At 49.1% G+C, this 18,086-nt stretch overlaps 1 protein-coding gene across 1 annotated transcript; it reads right to left on the reverse strand.

The window, feature by feature from the left end:
* Nucleotides 1–282: 282 nt before the first annotated feature.
* On the reverse strand, nucleotides 283–16,886 carry TPST2 (tyrosylprotein sulfotransferase 2). The gene is made up of 7 exons (XM_060269459.1): nucleotides 16,800–16,886; nucleotides 5,587–5,677; nucleotides 3,970–4,895; nucleotides 2,623–2,821; nucleotides 1,836–1,886; nucleotides 1,278–1,326; nucleotides 283–1,035 (listed from the first exon to the last, which is right to left on the reverse strand). The coding sequence occupies exons 3-6, from the start codon at nucleotides 4,806–4,808 to the stop codon at nucleotides 1,297–1,299; spliced, it is 1,119 nt and encodes a 372-aa protein (XP_060125442.1). The 5' UTR covers nucleotides 4,809–4,895; nucleotides 5,587–5,677; nucleotides 16,800–16,886; the 3' UTR covers nucleotides 283–1,035; nucleotides 1,278–1,296.
* Between the last annotated feature and the right edge of the window lie 1,200 nt (nucleotides 16,887–18,086).

Here is an 18,086-nt window from a genome sequence, read left to right on the forward strand (position 1 = left end):
ATGTGTGCACACCTTCTTGGGCAATGCTGGCTCCAGAGCACCTTGAGTGGGCCTCTTAACCTGGAAGAGCCAGGACACACAAATCTTTGGCAGCACCTGAGCTTCTTAGTACCTTGTGCAAAGTAGAAAGGGCAGCATTCTCAGAGCAAGGGGCCCTTGGCTGCTTTGGGCCCCTAACAAATGGCCCTCCTGACCACCCTAGTCTGGAGCCCCCCTCCCTCCCTCCCTCCCTCTCTCTCTCTCTGCCCCACTCTCCCTATGTCTGCAAGTAAGAAGAGGAGTTCAAAGTAACCAGGAAAGTCACCAAGTCCTGCAGCTCTAGCTTTATACAAATGTCCCTGCCTATCATTCCCAGTTCTGTGCCGGCACTTGTGCCTACAGAGACATTCACACATTTTTCTTCTTCTACAAACATTTGGGGAGGGGGTTAATTTCGATATGATGACAACAGGAACAATCTTCTATGTAAAGAGTGGCTTTGTGGTTACAGCACTTTAATCCTGTATCTGAACCATTCTTAGTGCAGGTGAAATAAAGGAAGGCAAGATGTGAAGGAGACAGCCTCATATATTTATTTAAGAATTAATAAATAAATCTATTTCATTTTTGTAAATTACAAATGAGATAATTAAAAGGAGGCAAGTTCGGGATTGTTGCCTATAAGACAAAAGTGCTCTAACGAGGTTATATTAATGGAGCTATCTGAGGTCTGTAAATTAGAGAACAAAAATTACAAGACACTTTTAAAAGGTCCCCAGTAGACCACTATAAAATCTTCTCCAATATACTTTGTGGTTCTCTTTTATTTCCACAGATTTCACCCTTTTACCACAGGGAGTGTTCAAACAAGGGAGTCAGAATTGTCCAAACCTGGCAAATAAATGCGCACACACACACATACACACACAAAAAGTGTTTCACGGAGAGCACTTGATTTGGCAATATCAGTAGCAAGCAATATGCTTGGATAACAGAGCTCCACTGTTGCTGGTTGCAAATTTTCTTCTCCTCAGAGCAACGGGAAGCAATTTGCATCTAAAGGAGGTAAAGAGGAAGGCAGTAAAAAGTTACTCCTGGAACTCAATGCCAAAGTATTGATATTTATTATATTGAGGCCACTGCTGCCACCCAAAATATATAAGTTTAGGATTACAAGGCAAAGGTTTCAAACATATCCCCCCACTCCTAATTTTTATAAACTTAGGGAAGCTGAGAATTGAGAGAAATAAGTTCTACTACCCTGGCAAAAAGATCTGCTCACCTTCTCAAATACGTACCTGGAAATCACTAGCTTTGTTAGTGAAAAGCAGTAGTATTTTGTGCACCCTGCAAAAAGACACAAGGCAGAAAAAATAGCATATTATTTGTGCTCTTTTTACACTGGGAACTCTGCCTTTCTAGACTTGGCCAAGGAGGAGCAAAGTTGGTTGGCCAAAATATTAAATCAACCCTCTATATATCATGTGCTGCAGAATTGATATCTCAATTAGAAAAAGTCAAAGCTGCCTAAAAATGTGAAGAATTATACATTTGACCATGATGGAGCTTTTTTCTTTTCTTTCTACAAATATTTGTAATTAGAAGAGAATGAAGGGGAAGAGGAATCTCCATGGGAAGAACATTTCTGAGTCCCAGATGATCCCCTAAACATGGCTGCAATTCAGTTCCAAAGTGCAGAACCTCAAGATCGAGGCAAGGGGGAAAGAGGACATTTGCAGCTTCTCTTCAGTAGCTGGCCTGGGAGGGAGGACCCAAAACATTCCTGGGTCTTTGGGGGCGGGGACAAGCATAGAGCAGAACAGATGAAGAAAGGTGACTGGGAAAGGGGAACTCACCTGGAGGTGTCCTTTCAGATTGGCAGGCGTTTTAAAATCCCCATTAAGAACCTGCGCAAAGAGCAAAAGGTCAGGTGAGGCCCCTGCCCACCCAATATTTCCACACCTCTGATTTCACATTCAACTCTCACGGAGCCCACCTCCACTTTGAATGCTGCTCTTTGGCCACGGCATGAGTGATTGATTACTCCTGCAGAATGTCTCTGTGCAGTTGGGAAGCTGGCTATCCTCAATAAGGCTGGCCCATTCTGGATTCTATTCAATATTATGCAATGCAATGACTGACTGCAATTAGGACAATAAATGCTGCAAATCACAGAATGGAAAAGAAGTGAACTGGAGAAATGGGAAAAGTGGCAAGAGGCTCTTCTTGAGCTCTAGGAAGACACCTTTGGCTGCTCTGATCACATTCAGAAAACCTTTCCCTGCCGTAGCAGCTGCTTAATTACTTATTTATTTAAACAGTAGATCTGATCACAAATCTTCACCAGAACATTATCTTACAGCCCTAAGGAGAGTAAGAACTTTTGCTGCCTTTTTTGATATTGTACTAGTTGTTTCCCTTTCCTTGAACAATGAAGGCTTCGTGCTCTTTTTTAACAAAATCACATTCTCGAGCAGAATTCATTATCACTGAACTGCTGCACCATAAAGGCAAACTTTAGTAATGCTAAAAGTCAGACAAGTTTATCTGCTGCAGGATCTTTTATCGCATGGCACAGATCTGGTGGAAACCACACAACCCAGCTCCTGTCACCTGAAGGATGACAGGCTTAGTGGCACTCACCCTGTGTGTGTTGTTGATCACCAGGGGGTCTGGATTCCCATAGTTGGGTGGATTTGCATAGGGGTCGTAGCCCAGCCTGGCCAGCATGGGGGCAATCTGAGCCATGTCCTGCAGCACATCTGCTGGGATGTGCCCCAGCCACTTCGTCAAGGCCTCTGTGTTCACTGGCTTGATCACCTGGTCCGTGGATCGCTCAATCCTGCACAATGGCAAGAAAACAGTAAGAACCGGCTAGAGCAGAGAGGCAAGGGGTGGCACCTGCTCCCATTCTCTCTTGATTTCTTCAACCTTCCAAAGTCCCTAGTTTTCGTTGTGAGCCCCTTGATCTGCTTCTCATTACTGCAGCCATTGCTCAATGACCGTAGAAGACCACAGCAATTGAGCCAGGACAGCATTCAGTGTACAAACGGAAGTTTAAGCCTAGTGCTCAGTTTAAGCTTTAAATGCAGTTCATCAGTTCAATTTAAAAGTTTTTAGCATAGGTTTAGGCAAGAGCTAATTTTAACAAGCTTGCATTCATAGGAGGTGCTTAACTATCTGAACCCTCCTGTCATCACCACTGTCTCTGGTCCACAGCTGAGCCACGTGCCCTTGTTGCAACAAGGCTCTCTTAATCCCCATAGCTATAGAAGTTTAAAGTTGGTTTGCAAGGAAGCCCAGCTCTACAAAGCAAGACGCTGTCCCAGGCAGGGAAGCACCCAGGAAAAATGGCCAGGTGAATTACCATAAGCACTTGAGTGAGTTTAGCAACAGATGAGGAGGTCAGATCATAAACTCCACACAGAGCCCTGGAGGGACGGGAAACAGCTATGAAGCTAGAAAAGCAGCAGGGCTGGAGGAAAAGTAGGATATAAATTAAGTAAGTCAATACAGAGAGGCTTTGAGGGGGACTTTGCCTCCCACAGCTCCTTGTGTGCGAGTTTCAGTTACCAGAGCTAAATTTGCAGCCCCCTCCTGCAGCTGTAGCAAAGCAGCTTGCCTGGAAGACAGACGGAGCTCTCCGTCCCTCCCATGCCAGATTCTCAATGGGCAGGAGAGCCCTCCAATCACGTTTTAATGATCCGTTGCAAAATCTAACTCAGTGCTGCCTCTGCTGGCTGGTGGCGGCTCTCCAGGGTTCCACCTGGGGGACTTTCTCTGCCCTCTCTGGAGATGCCATCAGCAGAGACGGAACCTAGGATCTTCTGCACGCAAGGAGATGCTCTTAAGACTCAGCTGCACCCTATCCCATATTTTGTGTGAACTAAGGCGTGACAATTCCAGAGATGACAGCCGGTGTGCCAGGAATGCACACATCTCCTCCCCACATTCCAAGCACTGCAGCGAGGCTGCAGCACAGACACTCACTTGGAAAGGGAGACTCCGCCTGGCTTCCCAATCAGCTCCTCGTGGTGCAGGACGGCATCGCTCCAGGCGATGTCCAGGAATTCCATGATGGCCTGCATCGTTTTCTGGGGGTGCAGGACAAGCTGCTCATAGTAGATGGGGAGGCATCGTGAGAGCCCAATCTCCAAGCACTGGGAGTGCATCACCTCAATGGCTTTGTTCCACTTGATCAAGCAGTCCCGGTAGCTGCGGAGGTCAAAGCCGGCAATGGTGACTTTCCTGGTGATCATGGAGTGGACGGAGGCCCGGCCGTCACGCACCATCAAGAGGAACTTGGAGTTTGGGAAGATGCGGGAGAGGTACAGGGAGGACTTGAGCGTGAAGGGGTCTTTGTTGCAGAGGTACCTGGCTGGCTCTCCGTGCTTGGCAATCACCTCCAGGATGAAGGCCTGCATGGCGGCATCCAAGACTTGGTCAGTCACCCCAGCCTCGTCCAAGCGCATCTTCTCCCGGCCAGATTTGGACCAGGCTTGGCGCATGGCTAGCACGCGCGGGATGATGCGCGTCTCCTCCCCACAGCGTACCTCCGGGTGAGCGTCCAGCATGGCACGCATCAGTGTAGTCCCACTCCGGGGGACGCCACCGATGAAGATCAGGGGCATCTCCTTGCTGTAACGGTATTCCACCCGGTTGGAGTCCAACATCACCAGCTCCTCGTTCTCTGGGCGCATCAGTCCCCGGTTGGCGCCTTGGCCCAGTATGTGCTGGCATTGCAGCATCTGTTGGCCCAGGTGGGCAGAGACCATCAGGGCAATGGCAAAGCCCACCCCCATAAGCACCCGCCTCATGGTCACCCGCATCCTCTCCCCATCCACATGGGCCCAGGATCCGGAGGTGCTCTCCCCACTTTCAGCATTCGGAGGATGGAAGGCCAAGCCACAGACTCCCTGGAAAGGACAGAAGCCAACCATTCAAGACAGCGATGGATACTTGTTCTTTGGGCATTTAGCTCAATATTTTCATTGCATTGTATTACTTTATGGGGAGAACAGGGGAGCCAAACTGCTTAGTAGCGGTCCATCTACTTTAGTTTTGTCTACACTGACTGGCAGTGGCCATCCACATTTTCAGAAGAGCATTTTCCCCCAGTACTACCAGAAGATGCCAGAATTGAACATGGGACATTTTGTATGCAAAGCAGGTGCTCGACCACTTTGAACCTTCTGGACTTCCTCCTCATCCAGTTCTTACAAGGCTGACTGCTGATAGACCCCTTGAACTCTGTTCCCTTGGAGGAAACCACTCCTGGAGCCCCCGTCTGAGCCAAGACTAGAGCCTCCTGCGTGAGAAAGTGGGACCCCCACTCAAATAGCTCTGCCCAGCCAGGCCCTCTGGCTCACAGCCAATGCCCCCCCCCCGGCACAGCAGCCTCCCTCTCAATGCACTGCTGGGCCTCTGTGCCAATAACCAAGCCAGCTCCAAATGGCTTCTGGTAGCTTTTGAGCGTAATCAAATATTAATCTCACAAAATGTGGGGTGGGGGGAGAACAGGGGGAACACGCCGGCAGAGCCATCAAAGATTCATGCGCCCACTGCCAGCACATGGTAGCACATCCATTACGGTGGCCAGGCGCTCACCTTGGTCTGGGAAGTTCATTTTGCGGCTGGCTGGCTTGCTAGCTGCTCCTTGCTCTCCAAAAACACCCAGGCGGGAGAGAGATTCTCTGCGCTGGGGAGGGAGGAAGGGAAGAAGGACAAGGTCAGTCAGTTGCTGAGCAGGGAGCCACAAGGAGCAAGAGATTCCCCTTCTCGGCAGCATGGGTGCCGTTTCTCAGCAGTGGTCAGCCGGGCTCCTCCTCCACCCAACCCCAAGACATGCAGTTATGACACAAGCCCACACAAAAGCAGCGCTGGGTGTGCAAACAAGCAGCCATGTTGTTGAACCATTTATACATAGCTTAACACTGTAGTTCAGGGATGGAGGACGTCAAAGATTGGCAGGACTGCAGCTCCCAAGATCCTGAGAGCTACAGAGGTTCCACATCCCAGTTCCACAAAATTATCATAGCTGCCAAGTTATCCCTTTTTTTAAGGGATTTTCCCTTATGCTGAATAGGCTTCCTCGCGAGAAAAGGGAAAACTTGGCAGCTATGAAAATTATGCATCCAGTCGAAGAGACATCAATACCCTGCTGCTGTTTATGTGATCATTTCTCTCTCGAGCTGGAAGAAGGACACGAGATAAGAGCCCCTCATCTCGCTAGAGGTCATTCTGAAGGCCAGATTCCTCCATGATGCCCTCGGTCGCTTGGCAAGTGACCAGGCGGATGTTACCACATGCTAGGCGGCCGGCCAAGGAGTAGCAATGTGTGGCAAAGTGTAGCATAAAGTGTCTTTATCTTACAAGAGGCAGTTTTTAAAAACACACATCAAATTTCCACTTGAGTTAGAACGGGAGGCAAAGAACTATTGTCTAAATGGTTCATCATCTTTAACAACTACAGATTCACTCCAAATGGCCCAAGGCAACCTAAATGTTTTTGGTGGAAGCTCCCCCAGGTTAAAGTGTGCTGTTGCCAGGCACTGACTTGTCCCCATCTTAAAGAAGGGACCCTTCAAATGTGCAGCCCACAGAATAAGCCTGTCACCATGGCAACCTGGGGCAGCCATGTTGTACAAAGGGAAGCACAACGAGGGACATCAACATCCCTTCAAGGGCTTCAGCCATGAGCAGCCTTCCCTCCTCTTATTTATAGATTCGCACACGCACACAAATATGTATAATATGACTGGGGGGGGGGAGGCCTGTCAGCAGTTCAAAGTAAAAACTTCCTCTTTGCAAGCTCTGAGAAACCTACTCTCATCCACTTAGCCATTGTGTTTAGAATAGCACAAAGCAGCTACATTTGGTGTTGTTTGTTTCACTAAATGTTGGGAATACATGTGGATTATGCTCAAAAGTGGGGGTTTTTAACTGTCATTTTATGTTGTGAATCACCCTGAGATCTAAGGGCATGGGGGTACACAAATTTAATAAATAAAAAAATCAAAGTGGAATGCTCAACAAAGGCTTATTATTAATTTCCTAAAGATACATTGAACCAACTGCCATAGTAAGTGTCTGGAGGGCACCATTTTGGCGAAGGCCAGACTCGCACCCTGATGGCCTGCCTGGCAATCTTCAAAGCAGCATCAGCATCTTGATGATAACAAACTCGCTCTGAAGCACAGGAGGTCGTCCCAATGCGACAGCAACCAAGCATGTGTTCAGCTCAGAAAGAAGGAAGCCTTGGCTAACAGCCTCGCTCTCAAGGGACCTGCACAGGTTGAGCAGACAAAGGTGGCAAGAACCACAACACATAGAAAAGCACAAAGGGCGCAGGTGGAAAGTGGTGGGACCCCCTGGAAGACCCAGGGGGGAAAGTTGCCCAAAGGCACCTTCTGTTGTGTCCCCCTCTATCCCCTACTCCCAATTCCCCATCACTTGCTGCTTCCTTGCTCCTCCTTTTAACTAGAGATGCAACTGGGGCATTATTATTATTATTATTATTATTATTATTATTATATTTTCTATACTGCCCTTCATCTGAGGATCACAGGGTGGTTTACAATATAAAAACACAAAATTGGTGCCCATGGGAGCTTTCTTCCCAATACAAACAGCAGCGTCAGGGGAGCAATTTTAACCTGCATGCTGCAAAGAAACATTTGACACTGAACCTAGTTTGGGTCCTAAGGCAATCTTTGGGGTGAGTTCACGCACTCACTTACACTTAAACACACACAGGACTTGTGTATTTGCAACAGCCATCACTGATCAAATGCTACACAGGGAGCATTGTTCAGCCCTGCACCACCACTGGAAGAAACTTAAGAAAAGTTAAAAAGCAGAAGACATGTTAGCTTATTTACTCTGCATTTCATTTCCTCCCAGAAACTCAGATCACAATGCTTTTCTAAGGGGATAGTTCACATGTTTAGTTGATGCACACTCATGAGTGATTCAACTTCACTTTCCTGGTTACACACACAGAGAGAAACAAAAATAAACTGAGGCTGCAGTCTTAAACCTACTTACCAAATGAACCTGGGAAGTTCTGCCCCTGAGCTATGTTCCCAACTCAGGGGAGACTCAGAGGGCAGAAAGGGAGAGGTATGTCACCTTACATCCTGCCACCAATTCTCCCCCATAATTGCTGTTTCTGAGTCCCTCATGCCCTGCAGGCTGGCCTTGGTTCTGATCATGGAGCTTAGCTGGGGAGAAGGGCAGGTGGGCAAGTTCCTTGGGAGAAGATGCAGACTAGGGAAAGTGGAAAAGCATAAGCTCGCTCTTGCTGACTCTCTCCTGCAATTGCCCCCCCCTCCCGGAAGAGAGAACATTAACACAAGATCCGTCCCAACTAGGCTCCTTTACCAAGAGCTGGAGGAGCAGAAGGGCTGACTGTGCAGTCCAGCAAGTCTCCAAATCCATCTGCTTAAACCCTGGCCTTACAGACTTCACAAAAAGTAGTTCAAATGGATGGAGATAATCTAGAACCGTCACATGTGCATGTTGCTAAGGAAATTCTGAGCCGTGCAGCTCACTGCCAAGAGAGATATTCATAGGAGAGGACTCTTTGGACGTTCTCCTTCCACTCCTACAAAGCGCCTCACCAGGGATGGCAGAACAAAAGCCAGCTTCTTCGTCAGCAAGGTTTAAATAAAATCAGCAATGATTCAACAGATGCTGCTGAGTGCAAATGCACTCAGTTGTGGACTGCCTTGGGGAGTTTTTGTGATCGGAAGGGCATTTCATTATCCGGCTTAAACTCCAGAGCATTTTGGAAGTAATAAATTGGTGCAAGGCTTTTTCCCTTTAATAAAAAGTCTCCTGTTCCAGAAGGAGCGAGTGAGATGGTGGGGTGGGAAACGACAGCAGGAAGCTTGCCTTTGATTGCAATTGTTCTGCACACCACCAAGCCTGCCCCCTCCATCAACCAGCCGGCGGGGCCTGCTTTGTAAACCTGGAAGGTGGAATACACCACTTGCTCTGCCCCCCATGAGACGAGGCCAGGCACTCTGGGATTGCTGAGGGAAGGCAGAGATCCCACAAGCAGGAAAGGGCCAAAGGCCCTCACTGCCTTATAACCAATTATCCCTGGACTTGCCTAGCTCCATAGTGTCTACAAGGACAGAGGCCGGGGCTCCAGCGTTTCAGACGGGATATGTTTCCAGTCCTTCCTGGAGATCAAGATTGGAACTTTTTGTGGGCACAGCTTTCCCTCCAAGCTCCAGGCTGCCCTGCCTTTGTAACCTTCTGCTTCAAGGCAGCACCCTCCAGCCAACAACATGCAAGGCAATCCAAACTACTGGCACCAGTCGAAGGTGGGTGGGCAGCAACCCAGAGCATCTGCTGATGAGAAATTGCTCTCTGCCCACAGGAGAACCATCCATGATGCAGGCAAGGTGTTTGCCATGCAAGGTCCAAGTTAAGGCCTCTTGGCTTATGGAGTGAGAGGACAGTTAAAGTCTAATCCGAGCCCATCAGAGACCCCTCCTCAGCATATTCCAAGTGTCCTACTTCACAGAGCAGAAACCCAACAATGAGAGTTACCTCCCACTCACAGAAAGAGGGTAGGAAAAAACCAGTTGGCAATGAACTCCCATTATGGACCCCCATGGGAACTGGCCTACAGATGGGCTGAGCAATTGTGGCTCTCCAGATCTTGATGGGCTACAACGCCCATCATCCTCTGGACTGGGGCTGATGGGAGTTAAGTCTCACAGCATACAGAGGGCCAACGTCTTCTCCATCTCTGGGCTATCTGGGGAGCTCCTCCTTCAGTTCACCATTTCCTGCATGGTCCGCACTTTGAGGTTTTGTGTCCCAGGGTGGGGTGGGAAACGACAGCAGGAAGCTTGCCTTCGATTGCAATTGTTCTGCACACCACCAAGCCTGCCCCCTCCATCAACCAGCCTTGGTCTCACTTTTGCCTTGGAGCCTTCCCCTCAAAAACCCACTGTCCGAAGCTGAAGCACAACAAAGACCAATTCAGGTTTTCCAAAGATTGCCATTTGCTCCATTTCTGTGTTTTTCACGTGGAAAGCTCTGGGGCAAAAAAAAGAGCACTCAGACCTGGAGCCTCAAAGTGTGTGCTGTGCCTGGAAAGTGTGGAGGAAAGGTAAGTGTATCTGCTAATTTTCAGGGCTGCAACCCTTGGATGGGGCAGGCCACACCGTGACCTGTTGAGCCCTTTCTTTGATGCCTTCATCGCTGCTACAGCCAGACAGAGACAGAGAGGGCAGCAATACCTGCTGCTTCCCTCCTTGACTCTAAATTAGGGAACACCAAGAGGAAGCATGAGGGTGAAGGGATGCCAACACAGCTGCAGTGGAACTGGGACAACCAGCTATTGTGGCACTTTGCCAGTGATGGAGTTGGCCAGAGGATGGGCATGAACCCAATCTGACATAGAAATAGGAGACCTGGACCAGGAAAGGGCCTGGCTTTGGCCCCCAGAGCAATTTTATGTGGCACCTGCTGGCCTCCTCAAAAATATTTTCAAGTTCTGTTTGTAAGTCTGTGTGAGAGTCCACACTTAGTGCAAGTGTTGCAGCTCTCTCTTGGGCTGGGTTTGCCATAAGTTGATGCACATCTGCAAATGCACATGCTCCATATTTATGAAGCATTCACTGGTGGATAGCTCTGATTTCATGATGGAGGCATCCCAACCCCCAACAAAACTGGTCAGGTGAACAATACCAAGATTGGCCATCACTATCCCAGGCAATTAAAACACTGGCACATGGCTATCGGTGACTTCCCAAGAGACACCAGAGAGAAAGTGGTCATGAGTTTCAAAATATCCACCTGCAAATAAGCTGCTACCGGTACATTACTTAAAAAATAAATACACAAGCTGAAAGTCCTGCTTGCTGTGTGCAGGTCATTCCCTGTTTTCTTATTGCTTGTGTTATGGACAGAACATTGGGCAAAGTCGTCTTCCTGTCCAGCAGCCAAGAGTCTCTGCTGGAAGCCATGTCTCTTCCACTGCAAAATGACCAAAAAATCACACAAGCTCAGGAGATAATCTGCTGATGCTGCAGCATTTAATCCACCCACAGTACAACAGTTATTCCAAATCCCTTGTGAACAAAGAGTTGCTTTCCAAAGCTCACAGTGTTTCACTGGTGGAACAGTTTGGATTTGGTGCAACTGCTGATTATGAAGGTTTGGGAAAATGCAGCACAGCATACAAAGACACCCCACCTCCTCAGGCCCGTATCCATCTATGACAAAAACCAGGCTTTGAAATCACTAGAGCAAATTGCAGAAATGCAAACAGAGGCTCAATTGCATTTAAATCCCCCATTATCAAGAGAGTTGGGGCAATATAACTCTACATCAATTGGAAATGGTTGTGTAGAGTTTGCTATTGGAATTTCCATGGTGCCTGGCCTCACAAAAGAGCAATGTTGCAAGCTGAACTGCTGTTATCAAGTGTGCCAGCCCAGCAACACATCACCTGCCTGCTCACCTGGGCACACAAGTGACAACATGGAACAGCTTGAGATGAAGCCAGGGAGGCCCCGCCAGGCATGTCTGCTGTGCAAGTGGCTTGCCCCACCACAGCCCCCCCCCCCCGCCAGCTGCTCACTCACTCTCCGCAAGCCCCCTGGCTTCATGGAGCTCACTCCATCCAAGACACCACTTTTGCTATCTGGCCTCCCGTACAAGAGTGCCAAGGCAGGCGCTGCACACTCAGAAGAGCTTCAGAGAGGCTTCCTCTGGAAGCCAGCCAAGCCCAAACAGCATATCCGCAAGGCAGAGGAAGTGCAGCATCGTGGAGCTAAAGCATCAGCTCCTCCCCCATCACGGCCCCTTTTTGCACGGCAAGCGGTCAAAATCCAGGGAGCAAGATTCTGGGTTGCACAGGGCTGTTTCCCAAAGGATGCAAGTTTCAGAGCAGCAATTAAAATGAAAGTGATGGGTGTCCTGCGCCCTGTAGGGCTGAGGTCACAGCCTCACCTTCTTTGAAAGACAAAAAGAGCAGAAGGCTTTGGGAGCTCCCAGGGCTAACAGTGTTTCCATCAGAAATGGAGACCCTGTAAGCTGTATTGGCTGGCTGGGCCAAGAGCATGGCCTGAAACAAGGCAGCCACAGAATTGAGGAACAGCATCACAGCAAAGGGGGGGGGGCAGGTGATGTGAAGACAGGAGAGGAGAAGGTCCCAGGCATCTGGGAGTTTGTTAAAAGGGAGATATTAAAAGCACAACTTCAGGCAATACCAATGAGACGGAAACATGGAAGGTGCCTAAAGAAGCCAGGCTGGCTATCTAAAGAACTTTTGACTGAGTTAAGATTTAAAAGGGATATGTACAAAAAATGGAAAAGGGGGGAAATCTCCAGAGAGGAATTCAAACATATAGCCAGCACGTGTAGAGACAAAGTCAGAAAAGCTAAAGCACAGAATGAACTCAGGCTCGCTAGAGAGGTTAAAAGCAACAAAAAGGGCTTTTATGGGTATGTCCGTAGCAAAATGAAAAACAAGGAAACAGTGGGGTCACTCAGAGGAGAAGATGGTGAAATGCAAACAGGGGACAGAGAAAGGGCAGAACTCCTCAATGCCTTCTTTGCCTCAGTCTTCTCCAAGAAAGAAAACAACGCCCGACCTGAAGAATATGGAGCAGATGATTCAGCAGGGGAAACACAGCCCAGAATAAGTAAGGAGGTAGTACAAGAATACTTGGCTAGTTTAGATGTATTCAAGTCTCCAGGGCCAGATGAACTACATCCAAGAGTATTAAAAGAACTGGCAGAGGTGATTTCAGAACCACTGGCAATAATCTTTGAAAATTCCTGGAGAACAGGCGAAGTTCCAGCAGACTGGAGGAGGGCAAATGTTGTCCCTATTTTCAAAAAGGGGAAAAGAGAGGACCCAAACAATTACCGCCCAGTCAGCCTGACATCAATACCAGGAAAGATTCTAGAGCAGATCATTAAGCAAACAGTCTGTGAGCACCTAGAAAGAAACTCTGTGATCACTAAAAGTCAGCATGGGTTCCTGAAAAATAAGTCATGTCAGACTAATCTGATCTCATTTTTTGACAGAATTACAATCCTGGTAGATGAAGGGAACGCTGTGGATGTAGCCTATCTTGATTTCAGCAAGGCCTTTGACAACGTGCCCCATGATATTCTTGTAAAGAAGCTGGTAAAATGTGGGCTAGACAATGCTACCATTCAGTGGATTTGTAACTGGCTTACTGACCGAACCCAAAGGGTGCTCATCAATGGCTCCTCCTCATCCTGGAGAGTAGTGACTAGTGGGGTGCCACAGGGTTCTGTCTTGGGCCCAGTCTTGTTCAACATCTTTATCAATGACTTGGATGATGGGCTTGAGGGCATCCTGAGCAAGTTTGCAGATGACACCAAATTGGGAGGGGTGGCTAACACCCCAGAGGACAGGATCACACTTCAGAATGACCTTAACAGATTAGACAACTGGGCCAAAGCAAACAAGATGAATTTTAACAAGGAGAAATGTAAAGTACTACACTTGGGCAAAAAAAATGAAAGGCACAAATACAGGATGGGAGACACCTGGCTTGAGAGCAGTACATATGAAAAGGATCTAGGAGTCTTGGTAGACCACAAACTTGACATGAGTCAGCAGTGTGATGCAGCAGCTAAAAAAGCCAATGCAATTCTGGGCTGCATCAATAGGAGTATAGCATCTAGATCAAGGGAAGTAATAGCACCACTGTATTCTGCTCTGGTCAGACCTCACCTGGAGTACTGTGTCCAGTTCTGGGCACCACAGTTCAAGAATGATACTGATAAGCTGGAACGTGTCCAGAAGAGGGCAACCAAAATGGTCAAAGGCCTGGAAATGATGCCTTATGAGGAACGGCTTAGGGAGCTGGGTATGTTTAGCCTGGAGAAGAGAAGGTTAAGGGGTGATATGATAACCATGTTCAAATATATAAAAGGATGTCATATAGAGGAGGGAGAAAGGTTGTTTTCTGCTGCTCCAGAGAAGCGGACACGGAGCAACGGATTCAAACTACAAGAAAGAAAATTCCACCTAAACATTAGGAAGAACTTCCTGACAGTAAGAGCTGTTCGGCAGTGGAATTTGCTGCCAAGGAGTGTGGTGGAGTCTCCTTCTTTGGAGGTCTTTAAGCAGAGGCTTGACAGCCATCTGTCAGGAATGCTTTGATGGTGTTTCCTGCTTGGCAGGGGGTTGGACTGGATGGCCCTCGTGGTCTCTTCCAACTCTATGATTCTATGATTCTATGATCTTTCATCAGGAAAGTACAATCCTGGCACAGGGTTTGCTTCCTCTCCACTTATCTATACCAGGCATCAGCAACCTCCGGCCCATGGGCAGGATACAGCCCATGGAGGCTGTTTATCCGGTCCACGGGCCGCCCGTCAACCGAGCCACCCGCTTGGCAAGTCCCCCGTGCGCTGCGGAAACCAGCGTGGCGACTCGCCGAGCGACACCGGAAATTGCGTCTACGCAAATGCAGAAGCGATTACTGGTACTGTGGACATTTTGGAAATGGGCAGCCAGCACCGGAAATGGAATCCTCCGGCCCACGGGCAGAAAAAGTTGCTGACGCCTGATCTATACTGTACCCCATTTCCTCCCAGCAGCACCCTCACCTCACCAACAGCAGCTTGTCAGGCACTTATTTCCACCACCACAGCCACTTGGGTTGCCCTGAACCCACGGATCATGACTAGGATCATGACTCTTAAGTTGAAAAAATAATAAGATTTAACCTGCTCTTGTTTAATGGGATTGTCCCAAACAATGAAAATCATTTGGAGATATGGAGTAGAAAGGAAAATGTTTTTCTCATTCAAATTCTCATAGAGCACATTGCTAATCGTGAGCATACTGGCTATGAAATCAAAACGTCCCATATACACTATGTTATGGAAAATAGTTTTAAGAAACAGAGCGAGGTGGGGGGGGGGGGTAGAGAAAGAGAGAGAGATAATCCCAGAGTCTAACAAAACAGAGGATATTGCAAAGCTGGAAGAAACATTGAAAAAGCTCCTTGCCTTCAAGGGAAAACAAAAGAATTTGGGACTTCTTAGCAAAGAAAAAGATGGTGTTAAGATAATATAATCTTTATTGTCATTGCCCAATTACTCGGCTGCTCCGTCCACTCCTAAATTTAAAATAAATTTAAATTGCCTGTAGTGCAGCTATGGGGAGAGAGAGAGAGAGAGAGAGAGAGAGAGAGAGAGAGAGAGAGAGAGAGAGAGAGATTATCTCCCTCTCACAATCCTATGGAAATTCAAGACAGAGGCGTGCCACTTTCATGCCATACATTTGAAGCACTGGGATAACACTACAAAAATGCTACTTAAACACTATTTTGCCATCTAAAATTCCCTATGAAGGGGGGAGAGGCTGTTAAACCACTCTGCAAATTGTAGCTCTGGGAGGGGAATGGGGGTCTCCTCACAACTCTCAGCACCCTTCACAGCTCCCAGAAATCATTGGGGGGGGGAAGCCAGAGCTGCTTAAAACTGTATCCTAGCCCTTAAAACATGTGCCCCTACACAGAATTACCTAGCAGAGCCTCCCTGTCACTTGATGTGTTGGTGGCTCTGCCTTGGGTGGCTTCTGAAAAGGAGAGGTCTCTCCATGCCTGCCACCCACAATGGCAGCCTACCTGGGAAAGAGCAGGTGCTGAGAGACCAGCAGGTGAGGGAAGCCCTGTTGGTGGGCTTCTCCCTGGGGCACCTGGCTGGCCATGGTGGGTTAGGAACCTCTGCTCCAGCCAGAGCTCCTCCTTTAGCCCCAGGCCATTGTCCTGTGACTTTCCTCACCCTCTGCTGATCAGCTAGCAGGGAGACCGCAGCATGCAATGGCCTCAGGGTCATGGGCACAAACAAGCAACCTTCGCTCCCTTGGCGCATTGGCGACCACCTTCAGCTGTCACACCACAAGGGACTGGAGCCTCATGCTCTCACACAGGAAGTCGGATGTCCCATTCAGGCTGCACAGCAGCACACCCTGTTCCTGCCCAACTGCAGGGGAAGAGAGAGAGGAAGTTGCCTACATAAGGCCACCGCAAGCTCCTAGCCCACAAAGAGCCCTCATTTGTGTAGCCAGAGAAAAACCCTCTTCTTCAAGCTGGACAAAGCCCAGGATGAGAGCAGGGCCTGAAAGCTGCACACACCAGACCCCTAGGGGGGAGTCCAAGCCATCCCCCTGGCCCCACAAGCCACTCTCCTCAAAGCTGGGGGGCTCAGGAGGAAGCCAAAGGCCAGGCAGGAGAGAGGGAAGGTGTCCAGGTTGGGGAGGGACACCCGTGTGGTGGGGAGGGGGGCCTAGAGCAACTGGGTTCCAGGGTTCTCCCCCCCCGCATCGCATCCCCACCAGTGCAGGAACCAACAGCCTCGAGGGTAGGAGCAGCTCGAGCGAAGCACAGTCGTGTCTGCCACACACACACACACACACACACACACACACACACACCCGCCCCAGGTCGGAGATGCCAAACGGTCTAAGGTGGGGGGGGGGCTTTGGCCGGCCTGACCAGGCAAAAGGCCTCTGCTCTCGACTCAACTTCTGGCAGCGCATCTCTCCGCGCACAAGGCGCCCCCTCCCGCTCCCCCCCCCGCTGCTGGACAGTTCCCCCATCAGGGCCGCCATGTGCCTCGCCAAACAGACAGAGCTGGCGGGACGCGGGGGTTCCTATCTCGCCCCCGCCATGTTCTGATCCTGCGGGGCCCGAAGCCGCGAGACGGGACGGGACGGGACGAGACGGGACGAGACGGGCAGGCAGGCAGGCGGCCCCCTCCCTCCCAAACTCCCCTTCTGCGAGGGACCCCAGAGCACTCACCGCCGGGATGGGGCGCCGGGCGAGGCCAGAGGAGCGCGGGCGGGCGGCTTGGGCGGCGGGCGGCTTTGGCGGCGCCTCCTTCGCTCCTCCCGCTGCCCGCCCCGAGACCCACGTCACGCGCAACCGGGACCAGGAACACGCCCGCCCCCGCCGCCGCCGCCGGGCAGCCCGGCCAACCTCCGTCGCGGGGAGCCCACGGGCGGCGCCGCTTCAGGGTCCCTTGGCCCTCTTCTTCCCGGGGAGGGTCGTCCCGAAAGGAGAAGTCGGCAAAGGACTCCTCTTTTTTGCTCTTCGGAAGATGGCAAGCCGCCTGCCGGGAGAGCCCCCCTTTTCCTCCAAGGAACTCAGCAGGATTAGGGCTGGGCGATACCTGGTTTTCAACATTGCGATATATCACCGCCAAATATCACGATATATCCCGATATATATCTGCAGCTACGGCAAACCTTGCCACGCCTCCCCATGGTGGCAGAGGGACACACCATACTTCCCCACAGTGGTGGAGGCCTTAAAATGTAAGGAAGTAGAAGATTTAATAAAAAATATTAAATAAACTGTCAGTAGAATCTGCAGCGAAATAAGCACTCCAGCATAAGTGTGCGATGAGATAACATTCTTTTTATTGCTAAAAGAGACATAGCATAAAATAAATACCTAAATATAACAGTTTTATACTTTTCATTTATTCCCCCCTATTTATAGTTAACCCTATGGTGGGATACAGAAACATTCACAACGTCCCATGCTACTATTTTAAAAAAGCCAGTCACAGGCCTGGAACCATTCCTTAGCCATATTCCTAACGACTCTGGCATGGTTTCCATTTTAATATGACTTTGGTATCGCCACCAAATAGTGGGTTTTTCTTCTTCACACTCAAGAGAGAAGTACTGCCTGCAAGTCTTCATCCTCAGTTTTGGGTATTCAGTGTCTGTAACACTTTCTGGGTCATTTTCAACTTTTTGCTTGGAAGTGTTTATTTCCCTCATTTTCCAAAAATATTTTTCACCCAGAACCAGTGTTCCACTTATCAGCTGGGAAGCTGCCGCTATAAATCCAATATAGATAGAAATTCCAGCCCGTTGTTCTGTTGGAAGGGGAGGCACCCCCCAAACCTCAGGAAACTGAATTCCTTCGTTTGTTAATATAGAACGAAGATTCCACAAAATGGAAATAAGTACGCATGTACCCGCTCCAAAGATCATCATTGCTCCAATTGAAAAGAAGGTAGCAATGAAATTCTCGGCTTTTCCCGGCTCAAATATGTATTTAAATAGCGCAAAGGCC

The sequence above is a fragment of the Zootoca vivipara genome, chromosome 17, assembly GCF_963506605.1.
Source record: "Zootoca vivipara chromosome 17, rZooViv1.1, whole genome shotgun sequence".
Classification (NCBI taxonomy): Eukaryota; Metazoa; Chordata; class Lepidosauria; order Squamata; family Lacertidae; genus Zootoca; species Zootoca vivipara.